General features: G+C 56.5%; 3 protein-coding genes across 3 annotated transcripts; 1 reads left to right on the top strand and 2 right to left on the bottom strand.

Moving 5' to 3' along the window:
* Window positions 1-2,036: 2,036 nt before the first annotated feature.
* Window positions 2,037-2,519, top strand: BESB_003630 (alveolin domain containing intermediate filament IMC3; the record flags this gene model as incomplete). Its single annotated transcript, XM_029359118.1, has 1 exon — window positions 2,037-2,519. One exon carries the CDS (start codon window positions 2,037-2,039, stop codon window positions 2,517-2,519), a length of 483 nt encoding a protein of 160 aa, XP_029222031.1.
* Window positions 2,520-4,080: 1,561 nt separating this feature from the next.
* Window positions 4,081-7,460, bottom strand: BESB_003620 (uncharacterized protein; the record flags this gene model as incomplete). The annotated part of the gene is made up of 4 exons (XM_029359117.1): window positions 4,081-5,781; window positions 5,961-6,169; window positions 6,642-6,787; window positions 7,081-7,460. The coding sequence occupies 4 exons, from the start codon at window positions 7,458-7,460 to the stop codon at window positions 4,081-4,083; spliced, it is 2,436 nt and encodes an 811-aa protein (XP_029222030.1).
* A 2,330-nt stretch (window positions 7,461-9,790) lies between these two features.
* On the bottom strand, window positions 9,791-15,286 carry BESB_003610 (Sad1 / UNC family C-protein; the record flags this gene model as incomplete). Its single annotated transcript, XM_029359116.1, has 10 exons — window positions 9,791-10,339; window positions 10,594-10,780; window positions 11,045-11,149; window positions 11,331-11,391; window positions 11,615-11,714; window positions 12,111-12,449; window positions 12,729-13,024; window positions 13,383-13,691; window positions 14,097-14,306; window positions 14,851-15,286. The coding sequence occupies 10 exons, from the start codon at window positions 15,284-15,286 to the stop codon at window positions 9,791-9,793; spliced, it is 2,592 nt and encodes an 863-aa protein (XP_029222029.1).
* Window positions 15,287-15,923: the final 637 nt, after the last annotated feature.

Below are 15,923 nucleotides of genomic sequence, written 5' to 3'. Positions count from 1 at the left end.
AAATCTTATGGCGCCAAATAAAGTAGTAGTCCGCGGCAGGGCATGGCAAATATAGGCTTGCTCTCTGGAGTACCTTGGGGACCCACGCACTGTTGCTGTTGGTTTACTAGTGAATAGCACGCCAGCTATCCGACGGGGTGTTACAAACGCGAGACGAGACACGAACGCTGGCGTTAGGACCGGGGCACACCACTTGTTTTACCTTCTAAGAGCAAGAGAGGCAACAGGGGGCTGCATGCAGGACCACAATATCGCCGTGGAAAACATGCTGTCGCCTGGAGGCAGTGCAGCAGTATGAATTCCACTCTATGTAAGCGAGCGATTGGAAAATATGCTTCACTAGCGTAGTATGGTTTTAAAATGATACAGGATAGCATCAAATTAACAGAACAACCAATGCACAACTGCACCTCAACAGTAGCGGACTGAGTGTATGCTAGCCCCCCAGGTGAGTGCAACCTGCTCTAACGCGCAGGAAGCCGTGGATATCGTACCTGGCCTTCTACGTCACACACGTATGACAACCCGAAATACACCTTCACAGAACCTTCTCCTGCTCCTCCCTTACCTTGCACTGAACAGATACTGCTCCGCTTTGCCTTCACTACCTGCAGGTGTGTCCCTGCCGCCTACAATAAATTTCCCTAAGTCTACTGGAGTGAGTATTGGCAGGTTACTATTTACTTTCAAGCTCAGGAATCATAGCAGCAGTTTCGGAGACCAGGGACTCAGTGGAAGACCTCTGCAGAACAGGCGTATGCATCCGCGGTTCCGTCAGCCGCCGACCTGAGCATGAGGGTGCCAGAGGTACGGGTAGCCGATAATAATACCGCACCTTACGCAGAGTCGTATGCGTGAACCTGCGTCCCAGAAAGGAAAGTTGGCCGAGAACACGCATGGACGGTGCTCCCCCGCCTCCGTCGCACACACCGTCAATACGGTAGCGCGACTGGTTGATTTCCCACACAAGCCGGAGTATGATTGCCCCCTTTGCTCAAGACCACTCCACGGACGCGTGCACATCGATGTGCTGGCGCGCTCCTGTAGTGGCACAAGGAAGTGGCTAAACCTGTAGACGATACTATCCCCCTTCCCTTCCGATTTTGTATGCGGTACCCTGCGCGCGGAGGGATGATGCTGTCAGACCGAAGGAGCCACATGGCTGTGACGGGCCTGGACCGTGACGGCATGTTTAACACGACTGCCCTGCTGACATACTTGAGATACTCAATTACCGCACACATAGATCAATAAGCAATTCTTTCACTACACATCTGTGTTTTCGCCTTCCTGTGCAACCCACCCTGTGGAGACGCTAATCCCATCAAATGCTAGACTTCGCCATAGGCAACAAACTTACAGTGCTGTCAACCTGCACGAGGGCCATCATGCAATGGAGGAGTTAGTTTAGTTTAGCTTGTTGGAATGAGACACCGAAGTGCTCTCGGCAAGCTGGATGCAAAGACATTTGCTGGTTGGCTCGGATTCGAAACCGTGACGCGTCTCTGCGCACCTAGTCGTCGAGTGACGTCATGCGGCGCCACCTCGTCTCATTTGATCTGCGTGGCGGCGCACACAGCCGGGGAAGCGATAGCGATGTTGAGGGCTATGTATGTCGAAGCACGACGATGTGTAGATAGCGGTAGATGTTTTTCACGCTGCAGGACAAATTCGTACGATTCATCCACCGAAACGTGGGAGCAGTGGCCCGGCGCCAGGATTACAGGAGCTCTCCGCATTCGTGAAACGCGGAGATGCCTCTTTTCTCTCTTCACGTCTTGCTAGGCCAAGACGGCGGTGTCGAAACCATGTACTCGTGCCGCATTTGTGTCGGTGCGTCTTTTTCACTCGTTTGGCCGTAGTGCCTTTCTGCTGTGCCGGCTGGCATCCACCACGCTAAGGTAACGCAGCCTCACCTGTCATGCGGGACCTTCCTTGCAAAAGGGTCGACAGTTCGTCATAAATTGACAATGGCCGCACCAGGACCGAAAGCTCCATTAGGAGCACCTTTTGCGATCTCAGAAGCGGGCCCTTTTATGGCAGCCCGTCCAGAAGATCTGCGTCAAACATCCACAGTGTCTACTGGTCCACCCCAGTCACCACATGCCGACCAGACCGCGGGAATCGACCTTCCTTCCCCGTCTAAGCAGCCGGAGCGCTATGCGTTTTCAGGTGTCACGCATGGTGACCAAGGTCCAGCTCTCGGAGCAGGAATACAGGCCGTCACTCCCACCATGGTGACGGAACCGCCCCGCATTGGAAGAGTTCTTTTTGCTGGAGACCGAACCGAGCCCCTTGTCCTAACAAGACGCGGACCAATGACCCTCGAAGCCTTCAAGAGCCATCGCAACTTTTTTCTTCTGTTTCCTCCTTTGCATCCTCACCCAGGTGTGCCACTGAATGAAAAAGGAGCCTTCGACATGGATGCTTTCAGACGGTCGCAAGGCGGTCTACCGGTTCGAACTCTAGATCAACCAGCAGATGAAAATGGCTGGGGGCCGCCACTGTATGAATGTTAAGGCGAATTGCAACTCTGCCAGTGCTGCGTATGTGTCAACAATCGCGATACGTACCAGCGCTCAGGCACCGCCCCTCCCCTTTCCGCTAACAGCAGTGTCGGGTTCCACCGTTGTGGAAGAGACCACTACTGCGTCTCATGAAGCTTGAGCGCCTCAGCATATCACTGGTGATTTCAGAGGACACCGCATCATCGTGCTAAATGGCAGCCTCGAACGAAGGACCACCGGGTTGGACGCGCCCGTGGTGGCCGTCGACACAAAGACTACGTTTATACGGGTCAATCTATCTTCTGTGTTGCTGGTAGGAGTGCCAAGCCAGTCGACATCAGCGTGCTCATCCGTTAGCGTGGAAGAGTGAATAAGAATGCTTCTCAGTCATTTCACATCAGACACAAATACACCGTTTCTCCTTTGGCGACATGTCGACAGCTCCTCAGGTCCGCTGGACGAGAAAAAGGGTGGTTTCGAATCGGAACCTGTCCCGACGTCACGACACGTATCTGAGCGTGAATACGGGGGACCGTAACTGAGTGTGGCACTTTAGCATGACTGTGTACAAGTCGTAGGGAACGGAAATACTGTAGCAGTTCGTGCCGCCTGCTTTGATCGAACGCTAGAGTGCTCGTTGTTCTTGCCTTCTCTACACCCACCTGCGTACGCCCTGGTGGCAAAAGAAGAAGATCAACGTCTGATGGTTTCTCGCTAGAGCGCGCGCCGTTGCCGTTCAACTGTCTACACCGCTTTATCACTGCAGTGCCACGCGGCGGGCAGCACTGCGAAGCCAATTCGCAAGAATTGAACTGTCTCTCCCGGAAGCTGATGATGTGTGGCGAATACAATAAACAATGTGACGCAGATGGCTGCTGCTGAGCTGTATGGTTGAGTGTTTGCCACAGAGAGACAACCGAGGGTGCCGTCTATGGTGCGCGAGCTTCCAACCGATCCATAGCCGTCAATTACCTACTGCGTCGCCTCCACTGCTAGCATGCGAGTGGATTTTGACTCTTACCTAGATGGTGGTGTTGAACAAACGGATACACACCTGCGCTGCTTATAATGTGCTACAGAAAAAATGCGGCACGGAAATATTCTGCAAAATAGCTTCTATATATGTACCGTAACTATAACCATGGTGACATCCAGTGTTCACGCTCATGGATTCAGTGTCCAGGACTACCTCGCGCTTAATAACGATTCCGTCTTCCAGCTTCCAGGCAAACATGATTACCGTGATATTGAAGTCCAACACTTTTAGCTGTCTTTAGCAGTCCAGTGGGGTGGCGGTGTACTGCAATCATAAAGAACTTGATTGTCTGTATCTCGTAACCGGAGTCATCTTCAGTATTCTAGCAACTATAATGTTTTTGTGACATGCGTGTATGCGGAGCATCACCTTGCCTCTGAGAAAAGGCATGCACCAATATCCTTTCGGCAGCGCAGCGCTATTTTTACGAGGCCAACTTTTGTCAGATGGCAACGACAGCGCTTGAAGATGTAACGTATACTTACATCTTGGTTGAACATTTACACAGAGCGAGCGAGACGCCATACGCAGTTCTGTTTACTCGCTCACGTTGACAATTACGTAAAATGTATATCCTCGGGAAACGAATTCGAGCCGATCCCTCATGACCCGCACAATTGCTTCCATGATGTACGCTGGCAGATCCAAGTATCCTAGTTCCAGATTCGCTTCGACGGCATCCCGAATACTACCCTTCACAACCGGGACCTCCGTCAGCGCACGCGGCGTCTCTTCCTTGCCGCCACCACCCTTCTCTGCCGGTGTACTCTTCCGCATAACCGACAGCGACGCCCTCAACACTTGCTGCCGCCACACCCGCTTGGCGAGACCGCTGGTGGATATGATTGCCCCACACGCTGATTGCACTCCTGAGGATCTTCCTGTGCTACTCTCTTCAGTGTAACCGGCAACACCGCCTTCTATACCCGATACCAGCCCCGAAAGGGCCTTCGCCAGCAACATGTCACTGGGGAACGCGAAGATCTGCTGAGTGACGGCTGTCAAGTTCATTGACAGAACTGTAAACGCCTGCCGGAAAAACGGATCGTCCTCTCGACATGGGGGCATCTCAGCCGTAATCTTTCCTACACCAGCTGCCTTGCCTCCAACAACGACGACGACCTCGATCTCGTCCCCCTGTAGGACGGCCCTCGTCGCCAAGTTTTTCTTATATAACCGGGCGTAGATGTTCGCCAGATCATCAATGAACCGCAGCTGATGTTTGAATTGCTTGACACGGGAATACACACCTACACTCGAAGACGTCACATCCTGCTCAAGGCTTCGCGCGGCAGCAACCCGGTTGGCCGTCTGCAGGAGCGACGCCCGCGGCTGCACAACGTGTCCCGTCGCTTCACCCAGATACCCAATGAGTAAGAACGTGTCCTTGTCTAAAGCAGCCTCGAGAACGCGTAGTTTGCTGTGCATCACTTCTTCCAGTCTCTCAGCGAAGTGCTCAGGCCGCGCGACAGAAATGTTCTTCGGTCGCGCGTAACTGAATTGCTGGTACTGCAGGGTGGGGACGGTGTAGTACTCCATCAGCAACCCGTGAACCCGCACGACCACGTAGTGATCCGAGCGCGCGCCAAAGGCCTGGCGTTCTTGCAGCCACTGCGCGGCGCCGGCAGCAATAATCTGCTCATCAGGGATGACCATGTCTGACGGCTCGTCGACTCCAGACTGTGCATCGTCTGGCATGTCGCTTTCGTCCGCCTTGCCGAGTGGCGCCAGCTTCAGCGACGCCAAGAGCGCACGGGCCCCCCCCAGGCCGCTGAAGACCTTCCGTCCCCGCGTGTTGTTTGGCTGACTCAGACGCGACACGGGCGGCACGATGTGAATGAAAATGGGAATCACAATCTTCCCTGGAAGAAGTTGCTGCACGTGGTGCGTCATGACCACGCACACCTTCTCGATTTTGCTGTCCGCGAAGGAGCTGCTGAGGTCGATAAACGTCGCGCCCTTTTCCCGGTGCGCGTGTCTCCCCACGACGGTCGACGGCTCCAAAAACTGACGCTGAATACTCCTGACGATGTCCTGCAGCATGTTTTCTTCCAGGCGCAAATTCTTCAGCAACTCCACCAGCCGCTTCACAGCCTCCGCAGTGATGCGCTGCTCCGAGGCAGCCAAAACTGCCACACGCTGCTGCACAAGATCTTCCAGCTCGTGCCGCGCCTTAATCATCCGTGCATCCATGTCGGTGGTCTCCAAGTCGGTCCGATTCCGCAGGTCAAAATAGACCTGACACAGGGAAAAAAAAGCCCGCAAAAACCTCCCGGAATGCATACACGCCCCCACGAAACTCACCTCTGCGGTCTGCAGCCAACGATCCGGCATCTGCACCCCGCCAAGACGAGACTAGGCCTGCACCAACCTCCAGTACACTGTAAAAAATCTCCTTTCTATAAGAGAAGTCTTACGCGGGTGAGTTCGTCCACTCTGGCGCTGCACGTGTCGACCTGGCGCATGAGGCTGTACGCCTCGGAATGAAAATGACTTTCCGCCTCGGCGCGGCTCTTGAGAAGCTGCGTACGCAGTTCCTCGAGTCGCTTGAACACAATCCCAGTTCCTGGTTTCAGCTGCTCGCTCAAATCCGCCTCCAGCTGCTCCAGGTCACTGCTAAACTCCTCTGAGGAAGCGCACATTGCGAACCGAAAAACACACGAACGGCCTTAGACACCCCTCTGCCGAGACGACTCCAGATGTAGACACAAGCCATGGGATCTCCATTTCACCAGATCTACACCCGTTGACCGTACAGCGCGATGAGTTCCCCTAGATCGAGAATCACTCGAAGTCGAAACACCGCACACGCGTTTGTGTCTGAGCCTCTGCATATGTGTATCTCAGCCAGAAGCCTTCCTCGCCACCCCCCACCTCTGCATGCAGACTTATAAATAATGCAATACCACCGCATTATAGACAGGGATTTCACACGCGGAAGTCCCGACACATGGCGATACACAGACACCACGGCCATACCCGCGTCTGGACATCACCAGCAAGAAGCGTTCACGCATGCACGCGAGTGCAGGCATGCGCACGCGGCGCTCCCCTCCTCCCTCGGCTGCTGCCTTGCCCCGTTCTTCTGCTTGACTCACCGATGCGCTCGCCGATCATGCGAAGCGTCTTTTCAGTTTTGTCGTCGAAGAGCTCATTGAGCCGATTCAATTCGCCTTTGGCGTTGTTGACCTCCATGCGAAGCGTGTCTATCTGCGCAGTGAGGGACGCGATCTCCACCATGAATCTGCGGACGCCGGGCAACACAAGGAGTCGTTTCCATGTTCCATCAGACAAATCCTACCCGCCGGGTACGGATTGCAGCCACGCGCGCCGAAACATAGCTCCATAGAAAGCGTGTGTGCGCACGGCTTCCACGGCGTTGCAGTATTCGAAAAGAAACTTGTGCGGCGCAGAGAAAGAGATCACGACGCGAGGAAGGCCAGACCCCTGAGACTGCGAACCCCTGAACAAGCTCTAGAGGCCAACGGGTAGCCTGCTGATCTCTGCGTCTCATGCCTCCACTCCGTTCGGACTTACTGGTCTGTGATGTCTCCAGCCTGGGTCATCACTTCCTGCATGCGGACCCTGAACTCTGTAGAGCCCTCGCTGTGAGTTTCGGGCGCCGATTGCAGGTCGGCAAAGAGTTCTGAACCCTCAGCATACGCGTCGTCATCAGGCTCGGCGGCAGCGGCGGCGGCATTCGGCTCCTCCGCCGCGCGTGCAGAGAGCAGGCGAGCGGTTTCGAGGGAAGGAGCGGAGACGAAGACAAAGAGAAAAAGCGAAACATAGAGGCAGAAAAGCAGCAAGCGCCTCCGTGGAGAGAGAAACGTGGACGGCACAAAAAAGCTGAGGTGCAGTCCAGCCGCAAGAGCGACGACGACCGTCGCCGCGAGGCACCGACTTGCGCGAAACGCCATCTTTCTGTCTCTCGAAGAACGAAAAATTAAAAAGAGAAATCTAGGGAGCCCCGGCTCCCTTCACTCCCCTCCTCGCCGCCTACAGTGAGGGACGCGACACAAAAAAACAAGGTCAGAGCGGCAGCCCAAAGAATAGTGGCCTGGCTGAAAGTAGACATCGCGGAAGGAGGCAGCGCCACTGAGCGACAGGGGAAACACAAGCGAACGACGCGTACACAGAAAGGAACCCAGGAAAACAAAGGGAACGCCTCTTGTCCCGCTGGCCAATCTTCCAAACCTTTCGTCAAGAAAACCGCGCCAAACGCGCCTTACGTGACACAAATTCTATACATGCCACAATAGGAGAGGAGAGACTAGCAGTAGTCACGCGTCCACCCCGTGCAGAGAAACGACGGCGCGGCACCCTGTTCCTTCCTACGAAAGCAATCCTGACACGAATACGAAGCGAAAGCAAATTCCCCCTCCCCGTGACACGGAAGAAAGCTAAACAAAACATATCGCCCTTGAAGCGACGAGAGCTAGAGGGAGAGGAGACGCTCCCAAGACGATGCAACCTCGCGCACGCCGAATCGACTGCGAGAGACGCTGCCGCACGGACTGCACCATCGAAAAAGGTTTGTCACGGGGCTTCGGTTAGATATAAGAAACAGGAGACGACGCTGACCTTTCCTGACCCCGCGGAACTCTCTTGGCTTGCAAAACTCAGAAGTCTGTGATTTTTGAAAGATGCCATATTGCCTCTCGCGGTCGGCCCGAGATCTGAGAGACGCCACTCGTTCTTCAGAGACGCACAGCAATTGGAGGCAGGTCACGCACACGACCGAACGCCGACTGACGGACCTGTATGACCTATATCACATACAAACACATGTTTCGGCCGGATACGCCTCGATCCATGACTGATGATACACTGCCTGCACACGATGCGTTGACCGGACTACAGGTCGGCTCATGGCGCACCCGTCTGCAAAAAGCCGATAGCGTCAAGCCCCAGAACACCCCTTGTTTCACTAGGCAAAACATGGACCGCAGGGCGGCTGGGGGGTACATGAAGCTCCAGACCCAAGCGGCACAAACAGACCACCATTCTGCACCGGCTGAGTGTGGACATGTTCACTAAAGTCTTGCCCGCCGTCCTGGACGCGTGAACAAGGGCGACTCGAAAAAGATCCAGATCTACGGACATCAAGCTACTTTCTTCGCGAGTCAGAGGGTCTATGCGTCAAGGAGGGGCGGCTCCTATTTATTTCCCCGCACTCGAGGCCACGGAGTGTATCCTCTGAAGACAATTTCGCTCAGCTCTGTCGTTCTCTCGACCAAATAGACCAGCTTCTCCAAGCCCGCGCACCCGCTGCTCGCCACGGCGGGTCTCAGGGCTGCTTCCTCCTTTCATGTATGCATATATCGCATTTCAGTCACTCCCCGTTTTCTCGTTCCTTCCGCAACAGCCCCCGAGTAGCCTCCTGTGCGCCTCGGAGCATGGCGACAAGCGCCGCACCCAACGACGTGGTTGTGATGAGACCCTTCTAGATATGAGATGCGACGCTGAACGATTGATCGTATATTTGAAAAACCAACATTTGCCTACAAGTTTTTCTGCGCGCTGTAGTGCGGACCGCTCTGCTGTCTGCGCCTCGATGGGACTGGGGGTTCCAGCAGAAAAATACAGCGAGTGGAGAGTGAGGCACGGGTCAGGCAAGGCGATTTGCCTCTAGGGGCCTGTTCGCAAGGCAGCCTCTACAGGCTTTTGTGAGGCGAATGTGGAACAAGAAAACTCTCTTTGGGTTTCAAACATTCACGACACAAAAAAGGGCGAAGGCACTTCACACGGAACGCTCCACCGAGTCGCTCCGCGTCGAACGCTTGACTCTCACGTCTCTTACGAAACGGGGAGACGCACGTGGGCATCTGCAAAACCCTTTGCATCCTCCAGCAAATACGCTTGAACATATATGTATGTATATATCTGTTTTGTTACAGAGGCTATCGACGCTTGACAGACGCTTATAGAGCCTTCGCGACCCCGCCAATGTCTAACTCGGATCATCTGGAAGGCACTGCTGGACTACGAGCCCTTGACAAAAGGAAAAAATAGTTCTTTAAACTGCCTTTGGCGAGTGCTGCCGAATCCCCATCTGCCTTCATCACTCAGAAGAGAGGACTACTGCCCGAAACCTGTACACAAAAGAGCAAAAGTATATGGTTACTCGCACCTATATATGTAGGCGTCCATGGACAAAAGATTCCGCCAACCTTCGCCGCCTGCGCCGACAGCGGAAAGGGGCGTTTCCGCCCTCCCCTCCCCTCGCGCCGTCGGTCCTTTCACGCCTCTAAAGGTTTTCTCGCGGACTCTTTGCGCTTTCTGCTTCTCTCGTCTGCAGCACGGCCTTTTCTCCGTGGACTCTGAGGCGGTAGATGCAGGTGTAGGGATGACCAAAGTTGTCGACGAACTCAAACAGGATTTTCCGCAGGGGCACGGGGTGTTGCTCCTTCACCTCAAAGAGGACGAGCTTTCTCCTCTGCGTGACTTCATACTCGCCAAGGAACACACGCTGCGGAGCCCCCCCCCCCGCTGCAGGCCCGCGCCTGGCGACCTGCCTCTCTCCCGGCTTCACGAAGCTCGTCACGGCCGACAGCCAGCTGCAGATCTTCCCCGCACCGAGTACTCCGCATGCAGGTTTTTCAGTCGCCGCCTGCCGCTCGCCCGCGCGGATGCCGCTGAAGGAAGTCCGCGCGGAGCCTCCAGACGAAGGCGAGAAAACATACGCCGACGAAGCGGCCCGCGGGTCTTCGAAACCCCACACCCGGAAGCGCCGCGGCGCGCTGGCGGTAAACAACTCCGAGGCTACGTCGTCCAAGGCGACAGAGGTAACATACACCTGCACAGACACCACGCAGAAAGTATTGCCGGAAATCCAAAAAAGAAAAAACACTCTGGACAACCGACTTACTCCTCCGCGCCGACAGACACGCGTGTGCCTCGATGATATACACGCCACCGAAGAGCCAACACTCGTCAAAGATGGGCAAGGCGTCAACGAAGGCAGCCCCATGGCTGAGAGACCTGAGTGGCAAGGAGAAATAAACGCGTGGGTGTGTGGTGCGGTGCTCGCCCGCGCCCGCAGCCACTTACCGCTGTCGGCAATTGAATCGTCACGTTTCCGCGTCCGCCGAGGAACGCGTAGCAGCTGCCGGCGTGCCTGTCGGGCTGCAGCATCACCGCCGGGCGCTTGTGCGCCCAGAAGCCCGCGGCGCCCGCGGCCTCGTCGGCCTCTTCGCCCTGAACGAGGCTCCACATCGCCGCGGAGACAGTCGAGGCCCTGAAAACCAGAAGAGACAGCGACAAGGGCGAACCACGCAGCGGCGATGAAGGGCCGCGCGCACGACGGCGGGAAGCCGCGTGGAGCCCACCACGAGAGAACTCGCGACGAGAGACAGACAGTCAGATTCGAAGGCGGCAGGAGCCGCACAGAAATCGGCGCTAAGACGCCTCTCCTGCACACACAGAAGGACACGTGGCGCAGGACTGCGCCCCTCCTCCCCTCCCCCCCCTTCCCTTCCATGGCGTCGGTGGATTGGCTTACCAGGAGGGCGGCTTCATCAGCGGGGGGGCCGTCTCGGCGATGACGATGCGCCCGCCCAAGGACTCCAGTGCCCAGTCGATCTGCTGCTCCTCCTCCACGACAAGACTGCAAAAAAAGTGGAGACAAGCCAAGTTGGAGCCGCTTCTGGCGCCAGGTCACAGCCCGAGATCGGCGGAAGCGACAACGCGCCGAACATGAGCAAGAGATGCCCTCACGGGGAAGGGAGCCTCCCTCGACTGTCGCAAACGAGAGTCGACGCGCGTCCTGTCTTGAGCAGCCGACTCACTGTGTGTGCAGTTCCTCGACTTTGCGTCCAAAGTCTTGCGTGAGAAGGGCCTGAGTCGCGCCTGCAGTCCACGACACACTCAAGAAAACCAACGGATCAAACTAAGCACGCGCACCTGTGCACTGACCCCTGCGAAAGGGACGTTCCTCAACTCCAGGCGGCGTCGCAGCAGGTATACGACACACACACGCGAACGCCTGGCGGGGTAAGGCCTGCGAAGTGAGGCCCCGAGGAGGTTACGCGCGAGGAAACCGCCCTCGATTTGCGCCTTCCAGAAGACTTACCATCTTCCTGCTTTTTGGCAAGCTCCTCGAGACTCAGCCGCAGAATCCGCACAGACATCTCCAGCTCTTCATTTCTCTTCTCGAGCCCTCGAACCGCAGACTAAGGCAAGACAGAACCGCATGCACAGCCCACGACTCATGGGTCTGCGGCCCTTGCCTGCCTTTCCTCCTTTTCCCCGGTGGATATGTTGAGACATGGCCTTAGACGCACGCATCGGCACCCCGAACCGATCGATGCGCTCTCCCTTCGTTTCCTCTCTCCAGCGAGCGCGCACAGTTCACGCACGCGATACACCAGATGGAGCTTCCACGCCCAAGCACACCCACAAACACAAACATATCTAGGATATACGGATATGAGTGTCTATATATATGTATATCTCTGTGCATATATATGTATACATATGCATGCTTGTACGTATCCATGTATAGAGGCAAGTGGGCGTGCAGAGCGACGAGCGCGAGGTGGCTGAGGAGCTCCGCTTGTTTGCCTTACTTGCACCGCATCAACGTCCGAGGCGAGTTGCTGCGTCTTTTCGTCCTTCGCTTCCTCGTCTTCCTCGTCGGCGTTGGAGCCCAGCCCCTCTTTCTGCAGACGCTCAAACATGTGGCTCAACTCGGCGTGCTGCAGAGACTGGAGCTCCTGCTGAACCTTCTCCGTCAAGTGGCTAACGTGCTTCTTCAGCTGCAGCTGCATGCGCTCGCGGTAGTCACTCAGCGCCTCCCTTTCCTCCTCCAGCTCGCGCCTCAGCTTCTGCATCTCCTTCTCAAGAAGCCACGCCGAGGCCCCTGAAGGCGCGCGACCGGCCGCGGCAGCCCCAGACCCGCCTTCGCCCTGCCAAACACAACGCCCCAAGGTGAGAGAGCGGCCACGGGCTCCATCGGAGACTCTAAACCCGAACTGAAGATGCGAGGTCTCGACTAACTTCCACAGACACTCGGATCTGCGGAGACGTGGATCTCTCTTTCTTTATGTTTGCACGACGGAGAGAGTGGAGAGAGCGCCGCCCTTGCGCGTGGCTGTCCTGCGCGTGGTCACTCGAAAAATATGCACTGGGACGATGCACAGCCAGGCGAGAGAGGGGCCTCAAGAAGCAACTGGCGGACGCCTTACATGATACGCGGCTTCCGGATCTCGTCCCAGCCACGAGAGCTGGCGATACACGGCGAAGAGCGCGACAGAAAGGAGCGAAAAGAAGAGAAAAAACTTCGAAGCGCGACGTCGCACAGCGGCCCACAGGAGGGCTGCGACGTCGGGAGCATCTAGGGCGCCGACCCGATAAGCGTGGATGCTGCCGACTCCATAGGAGGCTCCCTTTTGAGAGCTCTCGCCCTTCAGGCGCGACCGGAGCCCGGCGGACTCCAGCGGAGACGCCCCTCCGTAGGGAGCGAAGGAAGGAGAGACGTGATCTGAAGAGAGGAAGAAGAAAAGTGCAAAAGAGAATGCCATGAAACCTCACACCGAGCACCTACGCGCGATGCATCGACACTTCGACTACCATCTGGCCACGCATCTCTGGCTCTTTCCCGCTTTCTGTTTCAGTCCTCTGCGACTGATTGCTTTCTCTGCCGTTCTCTCTTTTTGCCTCCATTCTACTACAAAGGAACACATACACGTGGCTCGTTTCTTTCTTGCCCCGCTGTCGCTGCTGTGTTACGCCTCTGGACCCTTCTGCCGCTGCATCTGCATGCAGCAGCTTCCTTTCCCGTTCATTTTCGGCTCTCCAAGGCGGGAACGGATGGATTTCTCGCATTGCTCCGCACTCACCGTCCTGCGCAGAGGTCCTCCGTCGGCTCGCCTCGCTTTCTCCTCTCGCGGCGCCGTTGCCCGCGTGCGCGGCCCTGCTGGAGCCCGTCCCGCCGCTGCTGCCCTCTTCTCTCCAGAGGGCCTCGACTTGCGAGGGGAAGCGACTTGCGTCCTTCTTCAAAAACTGAGACGGCACCAGCGACGACAGCAGGGACGCGCCGAGCTGCTGCAGCTCCTCGCCATCGTAGGCCGGAGGCTTGGGCGTCGGCGGCAGCGAGCCGTCCACGCCGTCGCAACCGAAAAAAGGAAGCGAACGCCGCGCGTGAATCCCTGAAAAAAGAAAGCACACACACACAGACTATCCACACAACTTGCTGGCCGAAACGCCACGCGCAGAACCCACAAGGTCCCCTTCCCGCGCTAAAGACATGCCACATCTATCTGTCTGTCCATATCTATCTATCTACCTGTCTATCTTTCTAACTATGCTCTCCTCGAATGCCACAGCCACGTGGTCCAGCAGATGCAGGAGGCCCGTGGAACCTAAAATCCTTAAAGCGTCGACGGACGGAGGGCTCTTTTCAAGTCGCCGGCGCCCCTTTCTTTTGATGGATAGACTCTTTCGAAGCTTTCTGAGCAGGCCGACGCGAGCAAGGACGCAGCGGAGCCACAGTCGCGCCAGCTGCCCAGTGAGTCTTCCTTTTGATGGAGAGTCCCCCTCTCGGCTGCACTCACAGAGACTGCCCCATAGCGAAACGCGTCGCGGCGGAGGCGGCGCAGGGTTAGCGGGGTCCTCGTCTCGCGGCAGAGGCTGTCTCTCGAAGCAGAGACTCGCCGAGGGCCGCGGACTTCTTCGCCCCGGCGGCGGCGCCCGCAGAGGCGACGGCTCGTCGTCTTCCTCGTAGCTATCGTCCTCCTCTTCCTCGTCCTCCTCCTCTCCATCGCCTGTAAACAAGAATTCCGAAGGAGAAGCGGGTCTCAGCGAGCAAGAGGGGGACGGAGAGAGGTCCCCCATCGTGGCAGGCCCTTCAGAGTCGTGTGGCAAACAAGACGCCTGCGCAACTGAGAGTCGTTCGCGTGGCTGCTTCCCTGTTGCGGCTTCTAAGTGCCGACATCGGGAAACTGCGCTCGGGTGACAACTAAGAGGAATACGAACCCGAGCCAGCGGGTTCGTATTCCTCAAAGAGTAGATACACAGGCCGCGTCCTTTCTCCTTCCGCTGACCCACAGGGAAACACGAAACAAAGAGACATCAGAAGAGCTGCGGAAAAAGAATTTTCCCCAACATCTGACGTTAGAGAAGGACCTGTCGAAGGGCTGCTTGCGGGTGCGAGTCAGAGTCATAGTCTTCATACCCCCATGCCCAATATATACCAGAGCCCCGAAGGCGAGCCCTACAAGGCTCTTGCCTTTTCGGGTTCTTCGCGGTACGCAGGCCTCTCTGGTTCCCCGTGTACATCTATTATCATCTGCTCTCGCCCTCGCCTACCTTCTTCATCTTCCTCCTCGTCTTCGTCCTCTTCCTGGCCGCTGTAGGTCTCTTCCTCGGGGTAGAGGCTCGCCTCTCGAGCGAGCACTGGATTCGTCATGCGTGTCTGCCTGCTCATCAAGTCTACACCGCCAGACGTTGTCTGAGAGCTCTTCGCGGCGCCGAACTGTTTCCACGCGACCGCGACTCTGGCGGCTTCAACCTCATCTCCCAGGATTCCCCTCTGTCCCTCTGTGCTGCTCGCAGGCATAGCGGCCTCCGAAGACAGTCCTGCCTTCGCGTCGCCGCAGGCCAAGAGCGACTGCCCAACTGGGCGCGTCAACCTTCTTCGCTCGTACTCAGCTGCCACCAACACTGCGGAGACGCCGCAGGCCGCCGGTCCTTCTTCGCGGGCCTGAGCCACTTGCTCTGCCTCCACAAACCGAAAGTCCCTCATCGCACGGACGGGAGAGAGAGAGGGAGGAGAAGGACGAGGAGGCACGGGGAAGACACGATCCCGTGCAAGACGACCCACGCAACGGCCCCTCCAAGAGAAAAAAGGGGGAGGAGACACAAGACGGGAATGGATCTCGGCAATAATGCAGGTATACGCGTTGAAGAGTGGCAAGAACGTGGAACAGAAAGCCCTTCGGAAAAATGGATGAAAAAGGGAGGAGATTGACAGGCAAAGGAATATCTATCTACCCGCGCTTGCATACACACCGTGGAGAGAACGGCTGGGACGAGACAATTCGGAACAACCGCCTCTCGCACGGGGGGGAGGAGTTTGCTCCCTGATCTAAAAGGGATATCGGCAAATGATAGCTCTCCACGACGGGCAAAAGAACGGACATTCGAACGGAGCAAAAACACCACGAGAAGAAGAGAAGAAGCCACGGAAAAAGCAAGACACTGAGTGCTCCGCGGACGCCTGGAGACACGGAGCGAACGGGGGGTTTGTCAGTCCACCGATTCACTGTTCACTGGGGGAGAAACACACAAAAATCCTGAAAATTTGCAGATTCACCGCATAAATGCACGAAAGACCATTCAGTCTGGCAGCTTTATTGCACGAACGTGTGCTACGTGTAGCG

Source organism: Besnoitia besnoiti, chromosome I (assembly GCF_002563875.1).
Source record: "Besnoitia besnoiti strain Bb-Ger1 chromosome I, whole genome shotgun sequence".
Classification (NCBI taxonomy): domain Eukaryota; phylum Apicomplexa; class Conoidasida; order Eucoccidiorida; family Sarcocystidae; genus Besnoitia; species Besnoitia besnoiti.
This window is presented reverse-complemented; position numbering and strand designations above follow the sequence as displayed.